Source organism: Coregonus clupeaformis, chromosome 33, assembly GCF_020615455.1.
Source record: "Coregonus clupeaformis isolate EN_2021a chromosome 33, ASM2061545v1, whole genome shotgun sequence".
Classification (NCBI taxonomy): domain Eukaryota; kingdom Metazoa; phylum Chordata; class Actinopteri; order Salmoniformes; family Salmonidae; genus Coregonus; species Coregonus clupeaformis.
In genome coordinates this window covers 18,313,605-18,336,579 of record NC_059224.1, presented here as the reverse complement: position 1 = coordinate 18,336,579, position 22,975 = coordinate 18,313,605, and the positions used below count along the sequence as shown (strand labels likewise).

The 22,975-nt window shown below is 44.8% G+C and overlaps 1 protein-coding gene across 3 annotated transcripts in view; it reads left to right on the top strand.

The window, feature by feature from the left end:
• atad2b (ATPase family AAA domain containing 2B) overlaps nt 1-22,975 on the top strand; it is a 137,246-nt gene that overhangs the window by 7,965 nt on the left and 106,306 nt on the right. For 2 of the 3 annotated variants that reach the window (XM_041860266.2, XM_041860265.2), the window contains exons 2-19: nt 2,777-2,937; nt 3,110-3,141; nt 3,290-3,422; nt 4,938-5,034; nt 5,169-5,304; nt 5,852-5,998; nt 6,244-6,319; nt 6,434-6,535; nt 10,646-10,873; nt 11,088-11,262; nt 13,640-13,728; nt 13,885-14,044; nt 17,893-17,983; nt 18,100-18,211; nt 18,460-18,659; nt 20,048-20,195; nt 20,574-20,760; nt 20,871-21,056. In XM_041860266.2, the coding sequence (XP_041716200.2) occupies nt 2,777-2,937; nt 3,110-3,141; nt 3,290-3,422; nt 4,938-5,034; nt 5,169-5,304; nt 5,852-5,998; nt 6,244-6,319; nt 6,434-6,535; nt 10,646-10,873; nt 11,088-11,262; nt 13,640-13,728; nt 13,885-14,044; nt 17,893-17,983; nt 18,100-18,211; nt 18,460-18,659; nt 20,048-20,195; nt 20,574-20,760; nt 20,871-21,056 (2,460 nt within the window). The remainder of the gene's footprint in view (nt 1-2,776; nt 2,938-3,109; nt 3,142-3,289; nt 3,423-4,937; nt 5,035-5,168; nt 5,305-5,851; nt 5,999-6,243; nt 6,320-6,433; nt 6,536-10,645; nt 10,874-11,087; nt 11,263-13,639; nt 13,729-13,884; nt 14,045-17,892; nt 17,984-18,099; nt 18,212-18,459; nt 18,660-20,047; nt 20,196-20,573; nt 20,761-20,870; nt 21,057-22,975) is intronic. The other variant, XM_041860267.2, reaches the window with a different exon arrangement.

Sequence of the window (22,975 nt, the reverse complement as noted above, 5' to 3'; positions counted from 1 at the left end):
GAATATGGCACCGCAACAAACCTGCCAAGAGAGGGCCTCCCACCAAAACTCACGGACCAGGCAAGGAGGGCATTAATCAGAGAGGCAACAAAGAGACCAAAGATAACCCTGAAGGAGCTGCAAAGCTCCACAGCGGAGATCGGAGTATCTGTCCATAGGACCACTTTAAGCCGTACACTCCACAGTGCTAGGCTTTACGGAAGAGTGGCCAGAAAAAAGCCATTGCTTGAAGAAAAAAATAAGCAAACACGTTTGGTGTTCGCCAAAAGGCATGTGGGAGACTCCCCAAACACATGGAAGAAGGTACTCTGGTCAGATGAGACTAAAATTGAGCTTTTTGACCATCAAAGAAAATACCATGTCTGGCGCAAACCCAACACCTCTCATCACCCCGAGAACACCATCCCCACAGTGAAGCATGGTGGTGGCAGCATCATGCTGTGGGGATGTTTTTCATTGGCAGGGACTGGGGAACTGGTCAGAATTGAAGGAATGATGGATGGGGCTAACTACAGGGAAATTCTTGAGGGAAACCGGTTTCATTTTACATTTAATTTTTTAGTCATTTAGCAGACTCTCTTATCCAGAGCGACTTACAGTTAGTGAGTGCATACATTATTTTTTATTTTTCATACTGGCCCCCCGTGGGAATCGAACCCACAACCCTGGCGTTGCAAACGCCATGCTCTACCAACTGAGCTACATCCCTGCCGGCCATTCCCTCCCCTACCCTGGACGACGCTGAGCCAATTGTGCGCCGCCCCATGGGTCTCCCGGTCGCAGCCGGCTACGACAGAGTTTTGAGTCTTCCAGAGATTTGAGACTGGGACAGAGGTTCACCTTCCAGCAGGACTATGACCCTAAGCATACTGCTAAAGCAACACTCAAGTGGTTAAGGGGAAATGTCTTGGAATGGCCTAGTCAAAGCCCAGACCTCAATCCAATAGAGAATCTGTGGTATGACTTAAAGATTTCTGTACACCAGCGGAACCCATCCAACTTGAAGGAGCTGGAGCAGTGTTGCCTTGAAGAATGGGCAAAAATCCCAGTGGCTAGATGTGCCAAGCTTATAGAGACATACCCCAAGAGACTTGCAGCTGTAAACGCTGCAAAAGGTGGCTCTAAAAAGTATTTACTTTGGGGGGGATGAATAGTTATGCACGCTCAAGTTTTCTGTTTTTTTTGTCTTGTTTGTTTCACACAGAAATTATTTTGCATCTTCAAAGTGGTAGGCATGTTGTGTAAATCAAATGATACAAACCTCCAAAAAATCAATTTTAATTCCAGGTTGTAAGGCAACAAAATAGAAAAATGCCAAGGGAGGTGAATACTTTGGCAAGCCACTGTATTGCGCCGTCTCTTCCTTTGAGTGTCTGGGATTTGTGCCTGGTCCGCGATAATCAATGTCTTTCGCCTCCGACTCAAAACAAAATAGCACAATTGGTCAGGAGCCTGTAAAACGGCCACCATTCCCTCCGGCGCCATATTGCTCACCATCACGATACTTTGGTGCCGATATGTATTACTATTTTCACGTTTGTCACAATTCTATATGTATTGTGATTCGATTTTCCAAACATATTACTCACTGTATATCTACTATGGAGGGATGAGAGAGCCATGAGAACCAAGTTTTGATCAGTCATGGAAATAAATAAGAAAAGAAAAATGTATGCACTCACTAACTGTAAGTCGCTCTGGATAAGAACGTCTGCTAAATGACTAAAATGTAAATGTGCTAAAAACAAATTGGCTCCCTATTTAAAAAGAAGATGGGGAACAAGCTATGAAGGAAAAATACTGGTGTTTTGGTGCAGGTACAGCCAACTAGCACAAAACTAATATTGCGATGTTGTCAAAGCGATACGATGTGTTGTCAGAAATATTATCCCAAAAAATTCAGTGCGTCAAGGAGTCTGTCTCCATCTCTTCTTCTGTGGAGGTCTGCAGCAGACCTCTCTTCTTTTATCTCTCAGCCAGTCTGGCTTTGCGTCACTCACTTCATCTGCTGTCTCTGTCTGTCTCTGTCTGTCTCTGTCTGTCTCTGTCTGTCTCTGTCTGTCTCTGTCTGTCTCTGTCTGTCTCTGTGTCTCTCTCTCTCTCTCTCTCTCTCTGTCTCTGTCTCTGTCTCTGTCTCTGTCTCTGTCTCTGTCTCTGTCTCTGTCTCTGTCTCTGTCTCTGTCTCTGTCTCTGTCTCTGTCTCTGTCTCTGTCTCTGTCTCTGTCTCTGTCTCTGTCTCTGTCTCTGTCTCTGTCTCTCTCTCTCTCTCTGTCTCTGTCTCTGTCTCTGTCTCTGTCTATCTCTGTCCGTCTGTCTCGCTCTGTCTGTCTGTCTATCACTCTCTGTCCGTCTCGCTCTGTCTGTCTGTCTATCACTCTCTGTCCGTCTCGCTCTGTCCGTCTCGCTCTGTCTGTCTGTCTCTCTGCCTCTCTTTCTACCTCTGCCTCTGTGTCTCTGCCTCTCTCTCTCTGCCTCTGTGTCTGTCTCTCTCTCTCCCATCTCCATCGTCTCTCGCTCTCGCTCTGTCTTGTCTCTGTCTTGTCTCTCTCTCTCCCCATCTCCGTCTCTCTGTCTCGCTCTGTCTGTCTCGCTCTGTCTGTTTCTCTGTCTGTCTGTGTCTCTCTCTCCCCATCTCCATCCTCTCTCTCCCCATCTCAGTCTCTCGCTCTCTGTCTCTGTCTGTCTCTCTCTATCTCCATCCTCTCTTTCTCCCCATCTCCATCCTCTCTCTCTCCCCATCTCCTTCTCTCTAACCACTGTCTCTCCTCCCCTCCAGAAGGATCCCAGCAGTGATGTGAGCAGTCCTAGCAGTCCTCGAATGTCCCCTCCCTCGAAGCGGACCCGTAGACAGAACCCCCCAAGCTCCAGCAACATCACTCCCTCGTCCCAGGCCAAGAGCCAGAGGGTCTCCTGGGTCATGCCCACCCACCGCACCAGGTGAGGGGGCAAGGGAACAGCACGGGTTGTGGCCGTTTTGGTTTCAATTCCTGTACTGGCCGTGTGGACTGTGGATTCAACCCCATCTGTTGTTGACTGTGTCTGAGAATGGAGCATTTTTTTTTTTTTTTGCAATGTGTTTATATTGACACATCTCAATGTGTTGTTTCAGGTTGTCATCTGGCGCCCTGCAAAATGGACATGGTAACATCATTTTCATTACCAAAGCTTTCATTTTCATTTGGTTATTCCAAGACCATGACCACATTGTTTGCATGTAGGTACAGTATTAGTTGGAGTATTAGTTAGATGGAACTGCTTTGTTTTGATCTGTAACCTCTGACCCATGCAGCCCATAAGGAGGAGGGGGCAGGAGACCACTCTCACATGAACGGCCATGTTGACCTGAAGAGGAGCTGCCGAGTGAGGAAGAGCCAGTTTGAACACCTCAACCAGAGCCTGCTCTTTGACCAGCTCGTCAACAGGTAACACACACACGTTTGTTTTATGATCCTTGTGGGTACCAAACAATTGATTCCTATTCAAAATCCTATTTTCCCTAACCCAAACCTCTTAACGCTAATTCTAACCATAACCCTAATTGTAAACCTAAACCTAACCCCTAAGCCTAAAATTGTATTTTTCTTTGTGGGGACAGGCAAAATGAATTTTCCTTGTTTTATTATGGTAATTCATATTAACAGAACATGCAACTCAAGGATGCAACGCTGTGCAGTCCTTCTTACCGAATTCTGATGTGTACTTTGTACATGTTAGAATAACTGTCCACATGTACTTTTCCTCAGCTAACATGACGAGTAACGAACAGCAAAATCACTAGCCTATGTCAATCTACGATATTAGAAAAGTTTAGGCTACCTATTCTATTGGTCAGCTTGTCGAGAAAGAAATATTCCAAACAGACTCTGGGACAGTTGGGGGACGATATATCCCAAATCCATCCAACCAGCAGGCCTCGGCTACATTAAGGAAAAACTGTTCAAAAGCAATGAGTTTGATGGAACAGATCAGAACATTTATCTTAAAATGTTGATAAAATATTATTTCTTCGCATTATAAGCTCAGCAATACGCACAAGGTAGTAGACTAGGTGTGAGTGTTCATTCTATAATGTAATTAGAGGAAAAACACTGTTGTCAAAAGGGCCCTGCACATGTGAGCGGTTTCATGTGACAGAGATGAAAATATCCATTAGAAACGGTATTCCAACTCGGGCCTCTTTCTAGAGCTCTGACTTTCCGGCCTGAAGATCACTGACGTCATGGTTTGACCTCGTACTTTTCAGAGTTCCTAGTTGTCTTGAAAGCACCACAAGATGCTGCAGCTCTGGCACTGTCTGACAGATTCTCCACTCAAAGGCTCTGTATCTGTATGCTGTATGCGTGTGATAAATAAGATACATAACAAATATACTGTACACACGCTCCAATTTAATTCCACTAAATTATGCAGATTAACCTATAGACCGTTAAGCATGACCAGTCAAATGTATTTCCATCGACTGGTATTTCCACCAATCCATAGGCTACAAAACATCATTTCGCAATGGGATTTTTTTTCTTCTTCTTTCCAGACAATCGGCCAGAGCCAATTTTGTTTATCGTCTTTTCGATTTTTTTATCAAACATAAGCTGGCTATTACCGGCTAACGGAAACACACACACACACCTCAACCAGAGGTCAACATTTCTACCAGACAAAGGCTTCATAGTCGAACTGAGCATTTTGAAAGATGTAATATTTGACAAAATAATGAATGTGTATGACGTGGTGGTGGATCTGTAAAACAACGTGAAAACTGCTACGAGGTGGGCAGTATGAATCTCATTGTTTAATGGTTGGCAGACTGGTGAAAAGTGATGGGTAGATATGAAGGTGTGTAACGTGATGAACGGCTCAGCCTTACTGGTAGAACTTCGGTAAACTCATTCATATGCATCTGTGTTGGATACTTACGATGACGATGTGTGTATTGTCAGCACGGCGGAGGCAGTTCTTCAGGAGATGGACAACATCAGCAGCATCAGACAGAACAGGGAGGTGGAGAGACTCCGCATGTGGACTGACACTGAGGTGGTGAGTCTGCCAATCAATCTGTATTATTCCATAAATAAAATGCACCATGGCAACATGAAAGTGGGTTGTTGGTGGACGTTATAAAGGCAGGCCAGCTAGCTAAACCTGCGTTTCCTCCACTCCTGGTCTTCTAGGAAAACATGGACATGTATTCTCGTGTGAAGAGGAGGAAGTCACTGCGCAGGAACACCTTTGGCATGCAGGCTCACCACAAAGCCATGAGCAAGACGGAGGAAGAGGAGGAGGAGGAGGAGGAAGAGGGTACTGAAGGTTTGACTTAGTTTGGATTACTTGTAAATCTGTGCAGAGACTGTGAGAACTGTAGTTTTGTCATAGCGACAGGTCGGTGGCGCAGTGGTCTAAGGCACTGCATCGCTGTGCTAGAGGCGTCGCTGCAAACCCGGGTTCGGTCCCAGGCTGTGTCGTGACCGGGAGACCCATGAGGTGAAGCACAATTGGCCCAGCGTCGTCCGGGTTAGGGGAGGGTTTAGCCGGCCGTGATGTCCCAGTCCTATCGCGCACTAGACTCCTTGTGGTGGGCCAGGCGCATGCACGCTGACTTCGTTCGCCAGTTGTACGGTGTTTCCTCTGATACATTGGTCCGGCTGGCTTCCGTGTTAAGTGAGCAGTGTGTCAAGAAGCAATGCTTGGCAGGGTCGTGTTTCGGAGGACGCGTGGCTCTCGACCTTCGCCTCTCCCGAGTCTGTACGGGAGTTGCAGTGATGTAACTACCAATTGGATATCACGAAGTTGGTGAGTAAAAAGTACCCCCCCACCCCCCAAAAAAAGTATATTTTTCTTGTTTACTTTGTCTCAGAGTCTCATGGGGAAGAGGAGGATGATGAAGCGGAGGATGAGGATGATGAGGATGGAGACGAGGCAGAGGAGGTAGGAGAGGAGAATGACAGACCGTACAACCTGAGGCAGCGCAAGACTGTACAGAGATACGAGGCTCCACCTATTGGTAAAGAAAAAAACAGATTATTTTGTGATTTTTGCCATCACTAAGGGCCAGTTTCCCGGCCCCAGATTCACCATTAAGCTTTTAGTCAAGGAGTATTAGGCTGTATCTGGGTCTGGGAAACTGGCCCTCTAAATTGCCTGAAGCTTTCCTTTTCTTGCATGAAACCATTTCCTGGTAGTCTTTGCTTTATACCTCTAGAGGACTGCTGCTTTTTAACATCTTCTGTCTCTATGATTGCATTCTAGAGCCCGTCAACAGAAAACAAACCAATCCCTCACTGTTTGACACCCACAGATCCCCAGCTAGGAGAAGCCATATACGGTTGGTCTTGTACCCAGCGTGATCAATTATTTATAAGAAAAACACTGCTTACCTATACATTGACATGGTGTAATATGGAGCGATCTGTCTTTTTTCTCTCCCCCTGTGGTCCAGAGTGAAGAAGCATGCTATCCACAGTAGCGACACCACGTCGTCGTCTGACGAGGACAGATTCGAGAGGAGGAAAAGCAAGAGCATGAACCGGGCCAGGAACAGGTGAATACCTCTCCTCCTTTTTCTCTGTCACTCACCTAGTGGATTTTGATATACCATACATGCATACATGTCTTTTCACTAGTTCACAGCACTTTCCATTCACCACCCATAATGTATGTACATATGGTGGTGATACATAGGGTTGTGGCGGTCTTAAAATTTTGTCAGCCGGTTATCGTCATGCAAAAGACTGCCCGTCTCACAGTAATTGACCGTTAATTAAAATAAACACTCCAGGCCAATTTAATATACACCATCACTATAAATGCATAAATTATTTTAGTCAGGTCTAAAGAAACATTATGATATGAAGAAAATGTATTTCAGAAGAACAGAATATGAGTTGGCTTACTGTATGTTATCTGGCTATGCTCCATGCCATAGGCTATAGGCTTGTTAATTTAGCTGACAAGATATGCTTAAGTCCCGTGCCATATTTTTTTGGTAAGAAGAATATAATTGAACTTAGCTGTAAAAAATGTAATGTTAATTTTCCTGTTACGGTGCGAGTATGACATGGCTATATTGAGCGTAAAAGCGATCACTTGAAACGGGTCCTATATGCTAGATTTAGAGTTATTTGGCAACTTTAGTTGTGAATGATACACACCTTAGAATGTCTTAGAAATCAAAACATATATGAGCTGCATGGTGCGACTCGGATATTGATGATTTGAGAAAGAAGCAGAAAAAGCTTGCACTCTGTTCCTTGCCTCAGGCTGCACAGCTGTTCTCTCATCAAGTGATATTCACCCATCAGACTATTCTCAATGTAATCTTGTCTTTACTAATATGTCAAATGAGTTTCGATTTAGAATGGGCCATTATCAAATGGGCAGGGGAAAAAATACATGTTGTCTGTATGCACTCGAATAGGCAATGGAGGCCGCGAGCTTTCCCGCCGGTCCGTTTTTATAGGCTACTTACTTTGGTTTTATAGTGGAGCATGTGCTTCATATGAGCAGCTGAGAAATAAATACATGAACACTTATTTCACTCCACGCGTCAACCACTGTTTGAGGAGCATGCTCTCGCTGCCTGATATGTTATATTTCACCCAAACTCTGTATGCCATGGGCTCTCCAACCTTGTTCCTGCAGCTACCCAGTGCTTCATTTGGGAAACCAAGTGAAATCTGTTCGGGAACATCAATAGTAACATGTTTTCGCAACGAAACACATTTCACTAAATTTGTTGAAAGCCCGTCTGCGTGCTCGAGAAAGGAATAAAGGAGAGAGGGGAGATGGAAGCGCATGGTGGTGAGATATTCTGTATAGCTAAAGGTAATGTCACTCAATTATGGGGGAGAAAAAAATTAAATAAATATTACTAGGTTATTCAAAATCAAATATAAATTCACTAATTGTAGGCTACCTGTAAGCCGCCCTACACAATCAATGAACCAACAGCATCGCCTATGGCTATACATTCTCTCCCAGACTCATGGATATACATTTTGGAGCGTAGCATAAGGTAACCAGTCCATCCAGTATGCATAATAATACAATCCACACTCCAAGGCTAGACTAATGATGTACCAAAGACCTCTTAAATCAGTTTTGTTGTATGTTTTTCTGCCATGCATAATATGCAGTAGGCTATGTATTGGGACTCCTGTAGTTCCGTTGGTAGAGCATGGCGCTTGCAACGCCAGGGTTGTGGGTTCGATTCCCACGGGGGGCCAGTATGAAAATGTATGCACTCACTAACTGTAAGTCGCTCTGGATAAGAGCGTCTGCTAAATGACTAAAATGTAAAATGTATTGTATAATGGCACAATCATCATTTTAATTCAGTTTTGTATTTTTTTGGGCTTGGACTCATAAGCATATGGGTGTTTTAGAATGAATCTTCACCTTAGAAAGCGGTGTCCATTTTGTTGACACTGTTTCAACCTGCTGTTGAACTTATTTTTTCAAATTGATCATCACAGTGAGGTGAGTTTTGAAAGTATGATTGCTGTTTTGATGATAAGTGTTTGACGTGATTTTCAAATATATTAGCACTTTTCTTTAAAGTGACGACATAATGTGATTATGCATGTAATGCTTTATTTTAAAGCTGCATTTTTATGGTGAAAATTATCTTCCCCAAACTTGAAACTCACCCGCAGCCTATGCATGGCAGTTAGGCTCTACACCGGTTATAAAGCGGATTAATGTGCTTCATTTTAAGAAGTTATTTGGCACTTCAGTTGTAATACAAACCTTATCAAAACATTTAAGTCTATGGGCTAGACTATATGAGGTGTGCTACTATGATTTGAAGAAGTCGCAAAAAAAGGCAAGCTGTTTCTTGCCTTACTGCACAAGCTGGACATCATTCACAAGTGATAATATATAATCCACAAGTGATAGTATTGTCACCCATCAAACTATTCTTAATTTAGTGTTGTCTTTACAGAGTGCATTCGGAAAGTATTCAGACCCCTTGAATTATTCCACAATTTGTTACGTTACAGCCTTATTCTAAAATGGATTAAATAAATAAAACATCCTCATCAATCTACACACAATTACCCTATAATGACAAAGCGAAAACAGGTTTTTAGATTTATTTTAGGATTGTGTCGAGGCACAGATCTGGGGAAGGGTAGCAAAACATTTATGCAGCAAGAACACAGTGGCCTCCATCATTCTTAAATGGAAGAAGTTTGGAACCACCAAGACTCTTCCGCCCTGCCAAACTGAGCAATCGGTGGAGATGGGAGAACCTTCCAGAAGGACAACCATCTCTGCAGCACTCCACCAATCAGGCCTTTATGGTAGAGTGGCCAGACGGAAGCCACTCCTCAGTAAAAGGCACATGACAGCCCATTTTGAGTTTGCCAAAAGGCACCTAAAGGACTCTGACCATGAGAAACAAGATTCTCTGGTCTGATGAAACCAAGATTGAACTCTTTGTCCTGAATGCCAAGCATCACATCTGGAGGAAACCTGGCACCATCCCTACAGTGAAGCATGGTGGTGGCAGCATCATGCTGTGGGGATGTTTTGCAGCGGCAGGAACTGGGAGACTAGTCAGGATCGAGGGAATGATGAACGGAGCAAAGTACATAGAGAGCCTTGATGAAAACCTGCTCCATAGCGCTCAGGACCTCAGACTGGGGTGAAGGTTCACCTTCCAACAGGTCAACAACCCTAAGCACACAGTCAAGACAACGCAGGAGTGTCCTTCGGGACAAGTCTCTGAATGTCCTTGAGTGGCCCAGCCAGGGCCCGGACTTGAACCCAATCGAACATCTCTGGAGAGACCTGAAAATAGCTGTGCAGCGACCCTACCCATCCAACCTGACAGAGCTTGAAAGAATCTGTAGAGAAGAATTGGAGAAACTCCCCAAATACAGGTGTGACAAGCTTGTAGTGTCATACCCAATAAGAAAAAAAGACGTATCATCTATGCACTTAAATAACGAAGGGAGGACGCTTTTCCCGTGGTTCATTTTCAGCCAGGTAGGCTTATACTCCTGTTGTAAAGTGACGCAATGTGCTTAATATTAGGAAAGTTGATTAGCCTATAGAAAGCTTATAGGATCCTCCTTTTCTCACGCAATTGCATAGCCTATAGAAATGTTGCGCAACATGAGCTCATGGACGCTCATGAAGTCTTTTGATTAGATTTTCGATTACATTTGCATTAATGTCAGTGATTAGAGGGACAATAGAGTGCTGAGTACCAGGCAGTTAGCAAGTTTGGTAGGCTACTAATGACCATCAGCAGCATCAGAGCTTGGAGGACCCTAATTACCGTGACTAAACCGTCACATGAAATTTGACTGCAATCATGACTTGTGACCGTTGGTGTGGTGGAAATACGATCACCACAACAGCCCTAGTGATACACTGCAGCCGTTATGCACCAGAAAGCTCACAGCAATAATAATATGCCATTTAGCAGACACTTTTATCCAAAGCGACTTAGTCATGTGTGCATGCATTTTACATATGGGCGGTCCCGGGAATTGAACACACTACCCTGGCGTAACAAGCACCATGCTCGACGCACTGAGCTACAAAGGACCACAGCACATCGACTGTCTGTCACCGGTCTATCAGTGTTGAGCTGCAGATATATCTGGAAGCACAGTGCTAACACTTGCTATTTGTAAAGGTGTCTGCCTATGAACTTGAGAGCAGAGGACCTGGCCAGTGGGGTGCTGAGGGACAGGGCCAAGGTGGGAGCTAGCCTCGCTGACGTGGACCCCATGAATCTGGACACCTCAGTGAAGTTTGACAGCGTAGGAGGGCTGTCCAACCACATCCAGTCCCTGAAGGAGATGGTGGTCTTCCCACTCCTCTACCCAGAGGTTTTCGAGAGGTTCAAGATACAGCCACCAAGGTAAAGAGCAAAGCCACCTGGAAACTCGCATGTATTCATGTTCAGACATATCAAGCATGTATCCTTCTTTGTTTGCAATTTATAACAGTTATTTAATTTCAAGACAGATGAGGAAAAACTGAATGGTTACAATGTGTAGTTCCTCGGTCAATAAAAGTGAGACTTGTTATTTACCTGTCTCTCTGTCTCTCTCTGCCCCCCTCCTCTCCTACAGAGGGTGTCTGTTCTACGGCCCACCAGGTACAGGGAAGACCCTAGTAGCGCGGGCTTTGGCCAACGAGTGTAGTCAAGGTGACAAGAAAGTGTCTTTCTTCATGAGGAAGGGCGCTGACTGCCTCAGCAAGTGGGTCGGCGAATCAGAACGACAGCTACGCCTGCTCTTCGACCAGGTGAGCATGAGCCAAGGCTTATCAGTTGGACAGCGTCATGGACTTTATTTAGTTAATTCCCTGTGTGTGTTTGTAGTGTGCTTACTTGGACCAGTTGCCATCCGGAACACTGTCTTTTTAGGCTAGCTGATGCACCTGTAGTCCAAAGTAGAGTTCTTCAGTTGGACCTGTTCCGAAATGGACCTGGGGCTTTCCCACCCGGACCCGAAATGCATAAATTAATTCAAAAAATATAGAGACCCGTGAGCGAGTGACACAGGCAGGAGGGAGAGATGGCAACCAACCAAGCCGACTCGAACTATAGTAGACTAATGCTGCCACAGCTAGGTTATTTATAATCAAATATGAGTAAGTAGTACCTGTCTTGACTGCATCAAACCTGGAGAAGCTAGTTAAGCTAGCTAACGTTAGCTAGCTAGGCTAACTGAGGCTGCAGTGCATGCGCTTTCTCATCTTACAGTTACAAATAACAACAACCCCATTCAGAATATAAAGTAGCAGACTACCTGTTGGCTCTTTGGTCGTTTGAAATCCTTCTCCTTTAACATTTAATTTCGTAATTTTAATTCCATCCATTGATTAGATACACTACATGACCAAAAGTATGTGGACACCTGCTCGTCGAACATCTCATTCCAAAATCATGGGCATTAATATGGAGTTGGTCCCCCCTTTGCTGCTATAACAGCCTCCACTGTTCTGGAAAGGCTTTCCATTAGATGTTGGAACATTGCTGCGGGGACTTGCTTCCATTCAGCCACGAGCGTTCGTGAGGTCGGGCACTGATGTTGGGCGATTAGACCTGGCTCGCAGTCGACGTTCCAGTTAATCGCGAAGGTGTTCAATGGGGTTGAGGTCAGGGCTCTGTGCAGGCCAGTCAAGTTCTTCCACACCGATCTCGACAAACCATTTCTGTATGGACCTCGCTTTGTGCACGGGGGCATTGTCATGCTGAAACAGGAAAGGACCTTCCCCAAACTGTTGGCACAATGTTGGAAGCACAGAATGTCATTATATGCAGTAGCGTTAAGAATCTCCTTCACTGGAACCAAGGGGCCTAGACCGAACCATGAAAAACAGCCCCAGACCATTATTCCTCCACCACCAAAGTTTACAGTTGGCACTATGCATTGGGGGAGGTAGCGTTCTCCTGGCATCCGCCAAACCCAGATTTGTCCGTCAGACTGTCAGATGGTGAAACGGGATTCATCACTCCAGAGAAAACGTTTCCATTGCTCCAGAGTCCAATGGGGGCGAGCTTTACACTACTCCAGCCGACGCTTGGCATTACGCATGGTGATCTTAGGCTTGTGTGCTGCTGCTCGGCCATGAAAACCCATTTCATGAAGCTCCGGACTAACAGTTATTTTGCTGACGTTGCTTCCAGAGGCAGTTTGGAACTCGGTAGTGAGTGTGGCAACCGAGGACAGACGATTCTGTGAGCTTGTGTGGCCTACCACTTCGCAGCTGAGCCGTTGTTGCTCCTAGATGTTTCCACTTCACAATAACAGCACTTACAGTTGACTGGGGCAGCTCTTGTTGGAAAGGTGGCATCTTATGACGATGCCATGTTGAAAGTCACTGAGCTCTTTAGTAAGGCCATTCTGCTGCCAATGTTTGTCTATGGAGATTGCACGTCTGCGTGCTTGATTTTATACACCTGTCAGCAACGTGTGTGGCTGATTAGAGCCAAACCCACTAATTTCAAGGGGTGTCTTCATACTTTTGTATGTATAGTGTTTCGCCTAACTTTTGCCACACACGGAGCGAGGCTCTATGACTGTAGCCTATTGCCGCTTTGATGATTGGCCAACAACAAGCTGCACGCGCCACGCTCTACTCACGTGAAAAGCAAGAGCAGCAGCATAAATGATACAATTTCTCTCTATCTATCTATCTTATCTTATCTATCTTATCTATCTTATCTATCTTATCTTATCTATCTCCACTGCAGCAGTCGTGTTCTGATCTGTATGGGCCCTTCCAGACAAGTCAGTTAGAATTACACATACCCGTGACATTATTTAGAATTCTGGATCTGGACCCACTTGGGTCCCGGATCGGGTCTTGTGTATTCGGGTACAGATGGATCCGTAAAGACCTCTAGTCCAGAGTGTTCTTACCTTGTGAGAGTTGTTAGACTTTGTTAACTCAAAATGATACAACGACTAGATTCCAGTTTAACAATGTTAACTTCACCGTATTTCCACAGTACATAGTTGCCATTGCACTCAGGCCAGGTCCATCCACAGTGAGACACTGCACAGGCGTACTAATAGGAGTGATAGCACCGTACTAACAGAAATATAGGGATACTTAACATTCACTTAATAGACATGATAATTGTGTGACGGTTGTGTGTTCCTCTCTCTACTAGGCATACCTGATGAGGCCCTCCATAATCTTCTTTGATGAGATAGACGGGCTGGCCCCAGTGCGCTCCAGCAGACAGGACCAGATACACAGGTACTATATGAAGCAGGAGTAGCAGTTTGGTTTAGACATCTCCATTTGGTGATGGTTTCTGATACTCAAAGGTAGTGATCAGTTTTTACTATGGTTTGACCATACTCACTCTCGTCCCTCTCTCCCTCACTATCACGCTCTCCTTTCCTCCTCCAGCTCCATAGTGTCCACTCTGCTGGCGTTGATGGATGGCCTGGACAGCCGAGGGGAAATCGTGGTGATCGGTGCTACCAATAGACTGGACTCCATAGACCCTGCTCTACGGAGGCCTGGACGCTTTGACAGGGAGTTCCTCTTCAACCTGCCTGACAAGAAGGTGAGGGAGTGGGGAAGTGACCAACTTCAACACACCTGCCAATAGGAATCATGTATAGGATTATGGCACAATTAATGCATTATGTTGGTACTGTGTTGATACTGTAATCCCAATAATTTAAAGTATGTCTGTGGCTGGCATAGTATGCTTTTGAAGTTTTATCCTTGTTTAGGATAAACAAGGATGACACTCTCTGTGTGTGTGTGTGTGTGTGTGTGTGTGTGTGTACTCCACACATTAGTCCCAGCTTAGTGTTTTTCTGTGTCTGTCCCAGCCCAGCAGTGTGTGTGTGAGACTGTGTCTGTCCCAGCCCAGCAGTGTGTGAGACTGTGTCTGTCCCAGCCCAGCAGTGTGTGAGACTGTGTCTGTCCCAGCCCAGCAGTGTGTGAGACTGTGTCTGTCCCAGCCCAGCAGTGTGTGAGACTGTGTCTGTCCCAGCCCAGCAGTGTGTGAGACTGTGTCTGTCCCAGCCCAGCGGTGCATAGCAATCAGTCAACCTCCTCAGCAGAGAGACACACACACTAGGGTTGGGCAATATTACGACAATGATTGACGACATCGTGACGGGATAGACAATGGTTTAGCCTACTTGAAATTGACTGGCGCCCTGCAGTAAAGAACGGAGTCTCGCAGGGCAGCACAGCAGGGCAGCACACAAGTGACATTGAGTCATTTATTTGCCTATTACCATTTGCTATAGCCTATTTCAATAAATGTGTGATACAGAACGCAGGAGAGGAATGTAGGTCAGACAGAGTGGAGAATTCCACCAAAGCAGCGTCCAGTCAGAAAATATTGTTTCTCTCCATCTCTGTCGGATGCATGGGCATTAGGCTATAGCTTAAACCTATTAAAAATATATATACAGTGGGGAAAAAAAGTATTTAGTCAGCCACCAATTGTGCAAGTTCTCCCACTTAAAAAGATGAGAGAGGCCTGTAATTCTCATCATAGGTACACGTCAATTATGACAGACAAAAGTAGAAAAAAAAATCCAGAAAATCACATTGTAGGATTTTTTATGAATTTATTTGCAAATTATGGTGGAAAATAAGTATTTGGTCACCTACAAACAAGCAAGATTTCTGGCTCTCACAGACCTGTAACTTCTTCTTTAAGAGGCTCCTCTGTCCTCCACTCGTTACCTGTATTAATGGCACCTGTTTGAACTTGTTATCAGTATAAAATACACCTGTCCACATCCTCAAACAGTCACACTCCAAACTCCACTATGGCCAAGACCAAAGAGCTGTCAAAGGACACCAGAAACACAATTGTAGACCTGCACCAGGCTGGGAAGACTGCATCTGCAATAGGTAAGCAGCTTGGTTTGAAGAAATCAACTGTGGGAGCAATTATTAGGAAATGGAAGACATACAAGACCACTGATAATCTCCCTCGATCTGGGGCTCCACGCAAGATCTCACCCCGTGGGGTCAAAATGATCACAAGAACGGTGAGCAAAAATCCCAGAACCACACAGGGGAACCTAGTGAATGACCTGCAGAGAGCTGGGACCAAAGTAACAAAGCCTACCATCAGTAAAACACTACGCCGCCAGGGACTCAAATCCTGCAGTGCTAGATGTGTCCCCCTGCTTAAGCCAGTACATGTCCAGGCCCATCTGAAGTTTGCTAGAGTGCATTTGGATGATCCAGAAGAGGATTGGGAGAATGTCATATGGTCAGATGAAACCAAAATAGAACTTTTTGGTAAAAACTCAACTTGTCGTGTTTGGAGGACAAAGAATGCTGAGTTGCATCCAAAGAACACCATACCTACTGTGAAGCATGGGGGTGGAAACATCATGCTTTGAGGCTGTTTTTCTGCAATGGGACCAGGACGACTGATCCGTGTAAAGGAAAGAATGAATGGGGCCATGTATCGTGAGATTTTGAGTGAAAACCTCCTTCCATCAGCAAGGGCATTGAAGATGAAACGTGGCTGGGTCTTTCAGCATGACAATGATCCCAAACACACCGCCCGGGCAACGAAGGAGTGGCTTCGTAAGAAGCATTTCAAGGTCCTGGAGTGGCTTAGCCAGTCTCCAGATCTCAACCCCATAGAAAATCTTTGGAGGGAGTTGAAAGTCTGTGTTGCCCAGCGACAGCCCCAAAACATCACTGCTCTAGAGGAGATCTGCATGGAGGAATGGGCCAAAATACCAGCAACAGTGTGTGAAAACCTTGTGAAGACTTACAGAAAACGTTTGACATGTGTCATTGCCAACGAAGGGTATATAACAAAGTATTGAGAAACTTTTGTTATTGACCAAATACTTATTTTCCACCATAATTTGCAAATACATTCATTAAAAATCCTACAATGTGATTTTCTGGATTTTTTTTCCTCATTTTGTCTGTCATAGTTGACATGTACCTATGATGCAAATTACAGGCCTCTCTCATCTTTTTAAGTGGGAGAACTTCCACAATTGGTAGCTGACTAAATACTTTTTTTCCCCCACTGTATATAACGTACACTCCTTAACTATCTTGTGTTTAGCTTCTTTTTTTTATTTTACCAAGCCTATATTACCTTCTCTCTCCGTTCGATAGGCTATGAATATCACTGAAGGCTACACTCTCCGTTCGATAGGCTATGAATATCACTGAAGGCTACACTCTCCGTTCGATAGGCTATGAATATCACTGAAGGCTACACTCTCCGTTCGATAGGCTATGAATATCACTGAAGGCTACACTCTCCGTTCGATAGGCTATGAATATCACTGAAGGCTACACTCTCCGTTCGATAGGCTATGAATATCACTGAAGGCTACACTCTCCGTTCGATAGGCTATGAATATCACTGAAGGCTACACTCTCCGTTCGATAGGCTATGAATATCACTGAAGGCTACACTTCATCATTTTATGTATGGCTTTCTCCTGGTCAAACAATGAATCTCAAAGTTATTTGAAGCCTAAGACTGTAAGGTAGCCAGGAGACTAATAATGAGAGACAATAAATAAAATCTAATGACAAGTTTAATCTTATTAAGAAAGATATGATCATGCGGGCTGGGAAAATCCCTCCATGCGAGGTTGAAAACCAAATGGCCAATAACCCGTCCTCATTCCTCCTACTGGCCTTATCATACAAGCTTTAAGACAAGTTGAAGTTATGAACAGTAGCTTATTTCCCAAATATTCTAGCCTATGAAGGTGTTGTCCTGAAGTTGTGGCTTACAAGAATGAAAGTCTATACAGCCTAGGCATAGGCTATTCTCAATCACAGCTTTATGATGATAGAACAAACAATATTATTTATTTGTCTGTTATTTTGAGGCAAACAAAGCAATTATTATCCAGTTGTGAAGACTAGACTGCTTCTATCCAGCCCATGATATCACTACGGTAAGGCGGCCCGTTCCTCACTGCTCCATCACAGCGCGCCACACACACAAACCTGCTCCATGCTGAAGCCCGTCCACCAGAAAGGACTATTAGAAAAATATTTGCCCGCACTTACCCTCTGCCCAGGCTTTCAACAACAGTATCTTTCGTCATGATTCGTCCAGTTTCATTCAATTACGCCCTATAGCCCATCTGTCGTTTTAGTAGAGTTTCAAAAATAGGGTTGGCCAATAGGGGGCGATAACATCACAATGTTTTATGGTTACATAATCACAATAGGGTTGGGCGATGTCAACCTTTTGCGCGCACGCACACACACACACACACACACACAGAGGGAGACAGCCGGCAGAGAGAGATTTTGGTGACCAAAAACCCACTGGTGTGAGCAGGGTCGTTTTAGTTATTTATTAAACATTTCTCTCTCCCTTTATTTCTCTCTCCTTCTTTCTGTCTTTCTCTTTCTTCGTCTTTTTCTCTCTGTCCCTAGGCCCGAAGGCAAATCCTTGAGATCCACACTCGGGACTGGAACCCCAGACTGGCTGAGCAGTTTGTGGACGAGCTGGCCGAGAAATGTGTCGGTAAGAGAGACTGACTTATATTTACTTACATCTATTAACGTTTACAACTTTAACTTTATGTTTAGTCTACTTCCTTTTCTGTTCATTCATTTAACCCGTCCACTCCCTTGCTCCAGGTTACTGCGGAGCCGACATCAAAGCACTTTGCACAGAGGCGGCCCTGGTGGCACTGCGCCGGCGATACCCCCAGATCTATGGCAGCAGTGTTAAGCTGCAGCTGGATGTCAGGTAACCATGGAGAGGAGGAGAAGTCCGTATTAATAGACAGGAATCCATCATCTTGTCTGTATGGGGCGAATCCTAACTTCCACTTAATCCTAATTTCCATGTATTCTCCCATTGACATCAAAGCATGGTTAATACAACGTTTGACTGAAGTGGAAGTTAGAATTGTCCCCTAACTCTTTATAATCTGCTGACACTGAATTTCTATTCTGGATCAAGTATTGATTTATTGATCTATCTGTCTCTATCAGTACCATCGTGCTGGGGCCTGGGGACTTCAGCCGCGCCCTGCGTACCATCGTCCCAGCCTCCCAGAGAGCCCAGGCCCCTCCAGGCCGAGCCCTGGCCCCCAACATACGCCCCCTACTGGCCAACACACTGGCCACAGTGCTGGAGGTCCTGCTCCGAGTCTTCCCCCATGCAGAATCACAGCACAGGGAGAGTAGAGGAGGTACGGGATCGCTCTTTCTGTCCATCTGTCTCTTTTTGCCTCCTCTTTTGCTCTCTTTTTCCCCTCTCTCTTCCTCTCCTCTTCTCTTCTCTTTTCTCTCTCTCTCACACCCCATATCTGCTGGGAGTTGTACTGTCTCTCATGCTTATTTAATAACTTCCATTTACCATTCCACAGTCCTCCCTAATAAACCATGATGTCTCTACTAATAAGACCAGAGCTTTCTAAATTTTTTTCCCCCCTTGCTGGAGCAATTTCTGCTCAAGGGGCTGTTAATATAAGTTATTTTAAATTGTAAGGACTTGAACATATTTTTGTAGACATATTATAAAACTTCACATCCGGCTTCTTCACCTGCGGGGTCGTCTGAGACCAGCCACCCGGACAGCTGATGAGGGTTTGCACCACCAAAGGATTTCTGCACAAACGGTCAGAAACCGTCTTAGGGAAGCTCATCTGCGTGCTTGTTGTCCTCACCAGGGTCTTGACCTGACTGCAGTTCGGCGTCTTAACGGACTTCAGTGGGCGAATGCTCACCTTCGATGGCCACTAGCACGCTGGAGAATTGTGCTCTTCATGGATGAATCCCGGTTTCAACTGTACCGGGAAGATGGCAGACAGCGTCTATGGCGTAGTGTGGGCGAGCGGTTTGCTGATGTCAACATTGTGAACAGAGTCCCCCATGGTGGCGGTGGGATTATGGTATGGGCAGGCATAAGCTACGGACAATGAACACAATTGCATTTTATTGTTGACAATTTGAATGCACAGAGATACCGTGACGAGATCCTGAGGCCCTTTATGATAACGCATAGCACCATGTCGCAAGGATCTGTACACAATTCCTTGAAGCTGAAAATGTCCCAGTTCTTCCATGGCCTGCATACTCACTAGACATGTCACCCATTGAGCATGTTTGGGATTCTCTGGATCGACGTGTACGACAACATGTTCCAGTTCCCGACAATATCCAGCAACTAAGCACAGCCATTGAAGAGGAGTGGGACAACATTCCACAGGCCTCAATCAACAGCCTGATCAACTCTATGCGAAGGAGATTTTCACGCTGCTTGAGGGCAAATCAGATACTGACTTTTTTTCTGATCCACGCCCCAACTTTTTTTTAAAGTATTTGTGACCAACAGATGCATATCTGTATTTCCAGTCATGTGAAATCCATAGATTAGGGCCTAATTTATGTATTTCAATTGACTGATTTCCTTTAAATGAACTGTAACTCAGTAAAAATCTTTGAAATTGTAGCATGTTGCGTTTATTTTTGTTCAGTGTCAATCCAACATCTGAGTTTTGATGTCAGTTTTATTTCTAGGCGGCACACACAGTTTGTCTGACAGTATTTCCTCCTGTCCTTCCTTCCTTCCTACTAGACGTTGACAATCATCTGCTAGAGGAGGAGTTCAGTGAAGAGGAGACAGACGGAGCAGCTCCCTCCATCTACAACCTACAGCCTGGATCCCCAAAGACACACACACACCCCTCCTCTACTGCACACACACCCTTCCTACACTTCACCACGTGAGTCTGACTGCAGAACACACCTAGCCTCTACCCATAGACACACACACCCAACTGTATCATGGCATTTTATTGCCACCTTGTGGCCACAAGTAGAATGACAGGAGTTAAGTCGAAGTTAAACCATTAGTCATCCTTCAGTCCTGTCATCAATACAGGAGAGGGAAGAGAAATGTTCTCTATTAGATTCACATCAATCTAGGAGGAACCTTATCTGCTATAGATGGCTAATATGTTTAAATATTATGAAATATGATTATGGACATTATAGTCCTCTAACAGTTTTATCAATCAACTGGAGACTGATAGCCTATTTGGTAATGTAAGGACACATTTAAAAGATAGAAGCTGATTATCCCTCTCTTCTCCTCCCTCCAGATCAGCTCTCCATCAGCCCACGTCGTACCGGCCTCGACTGCTGCTGGCGGGTCCCCCCGGCTTGGGACAGGGTTCTCACCTGGCCCCTGCTGTGCTACACCACCTGGACAAGCTGTCTGTCCACTGCCTAGACCTGCCCACACTCTACTCTGTCAGCGCCAAGACACCCGAGGAGTCCTGCGCTCAGGTAACACACACACACACTTCTACATATATAAACACACACACACATTCATACAGATCGCAAATATACATATCGCAAATGTATGATGTCTGGCTGTTGTGTGTGTCCGTCAGGTGTTCCGTGAGGCGCGTCGGAGCGTGCCCAGTGTGGTGTTCATGCCTCATATCTGTGATTGGTGGGATTCGGTTAGCGACACTGTAAAGAATACCTTCCTCTCTCTGCTCCAGGACGTCCCCTCTTTCACCCCCCTCCTCATCCTCGCTACCACAGATACCTGCTACACACAGCTACCACAGGAGGTAGGCTAAACACACCAGGGTTTCCATTACCGGTAATAGCCGGCTTTTTGCTGATACAATTTTTTATAAATGAAAAGCCGATAAACTGGCACAGGCCAATTGCCTGGTAAATAAAAAAAATCCCATTGCAAAACTAGCAAAGTAAATTTCCTGAAGAAAATGTCCACCACTGTGTTATTTTTGGCCTTGAATCCATGAAGTTTTACGATAATTACCACTGTTTATAGTTTAAACGTTTTTAAGAATGTGAAGTTAGGATAGCCTGAACATGAGAAAGTTGGTTTGGTGTCTTTAGCTTAAACGGTTCGATTTGCTGTAGGTGAGTTATTTTATTCTAATTTACATAATTCAATTTGATAAAGATTTAAGAATTTTAAGTTAGGATATTTAACAAACTTTAAAGTACTATTTTTAGGAAAGAGTGGTTTGCGTGCAGGAAGCAGGCATGCTAGGATTGACAGTTCTGGTCACCTAGTGATGGGAGATAGTCCCAGTTCAGAAGCAGCATTACTTTACAGACGGAGTGTAGCCTACCCTAACAGACAAATAACATTCCCAACATCGCCCAACATCAGTGCCCGACCTCACTCATGCTCTTGTGGCTGAATGGAAGCAAGTCCCCGCAGCAATGTTCCAACATCTAGTGGAAAGCCTTCCCAGAAGAGTGGAGGCTGTTTTAGCAGGAAAGGGGGGACCAACTCCATATTAATGCCCATGATTTTGGAATGAGATGTTCGACAAGCAGGTGTCCACATACTTTTGGTCATGTAGTATATTGTGTACCTATGGTTCTCATTTAAACCCATGTTTATGCACATTTAAAATCGTTATAGTTCAAAAAGTATACATATCTTCAGAAATCCTTTGACAAGCAATCTAAGTAGGGGCAGTCTGAACATCTCAACGTTGATTTGGAGTTGATCACTTAAATGGTGAAAGTCTGTGGGCATTCTTTTGCCATTGAAATGCATTGGGCGCTCATTTAAATATTGTTATAGTTCAAAAAGTATGAATGCTATAAAACATTTTTTTTTCAAGCAATTCCGATTTGGGGCAGTCTGGACATTTGGAAGTTGGTTTCGTGTTAATAGCTTAAATCATTAAGCTCTAGAGCGGGCTAAAGAAATTAAAAAATTATGACTATTTGCATGCACACCAATTAATTAAGACTATAAGAGATAATCTAGAGGTGTGCTTTGCCTTTGGGGGGGGGAATGCGAATAGTCCGGGTAGCCATTTGATTAGCTGTTCAGGAGTCTTATGGCTTGGGGGTAGAAGCTGTTAAGAAGCCTTTTGGACCTAGACTTGGTGCTCTGGTATCACTTGCTGTGCGGTAGCAGAGAGAACAGTCTATGACTAGGGTGGCTGGAGTCTTTGACAATTTTGAGGGCTTTCCTCTGACACCGCCTGGTATAGAGGTCCTGGATGGCAGGAAGCTTGGCCCCAGTGATGTACTGGGCCGTACGCACTACCCTCTGTAGGGCCTTGCAGTCGGAGGCCGAGCAGTTGCCATACCAGGCGGTGATGCAACCAGTCAGGATGCTCTCGATGGTGCAGCTGTATAACTTTTTGAGGATCTGAGGACCCATGTCATATCTTTTCAGTTTCCTGAGGGGGAATAGGCTTTGTCGTGCCCTCTTCACGACTGTCTTGGTGTGTTTGGACCATGATAGTTTGATGTGAACACCAAGGAACTTGAAGCTCTCAACCTGTTCCACTACAGCCCCTTCGATGAGAATGGGGGCGTGCGCAGTCCTCTTTTTTTTTTTTTTTTTTTTTACTCCTGTAGTCCACAATCATCTCCTTTTGTCTTGATCACGTTGAGGGAGAGGTTGTTATCCTGGCACCACACGGCCAGGTCTCAAATCAAATCAAATTTTATTTGTCACAGATACATGTTTAGCAGATGATATAGCGGG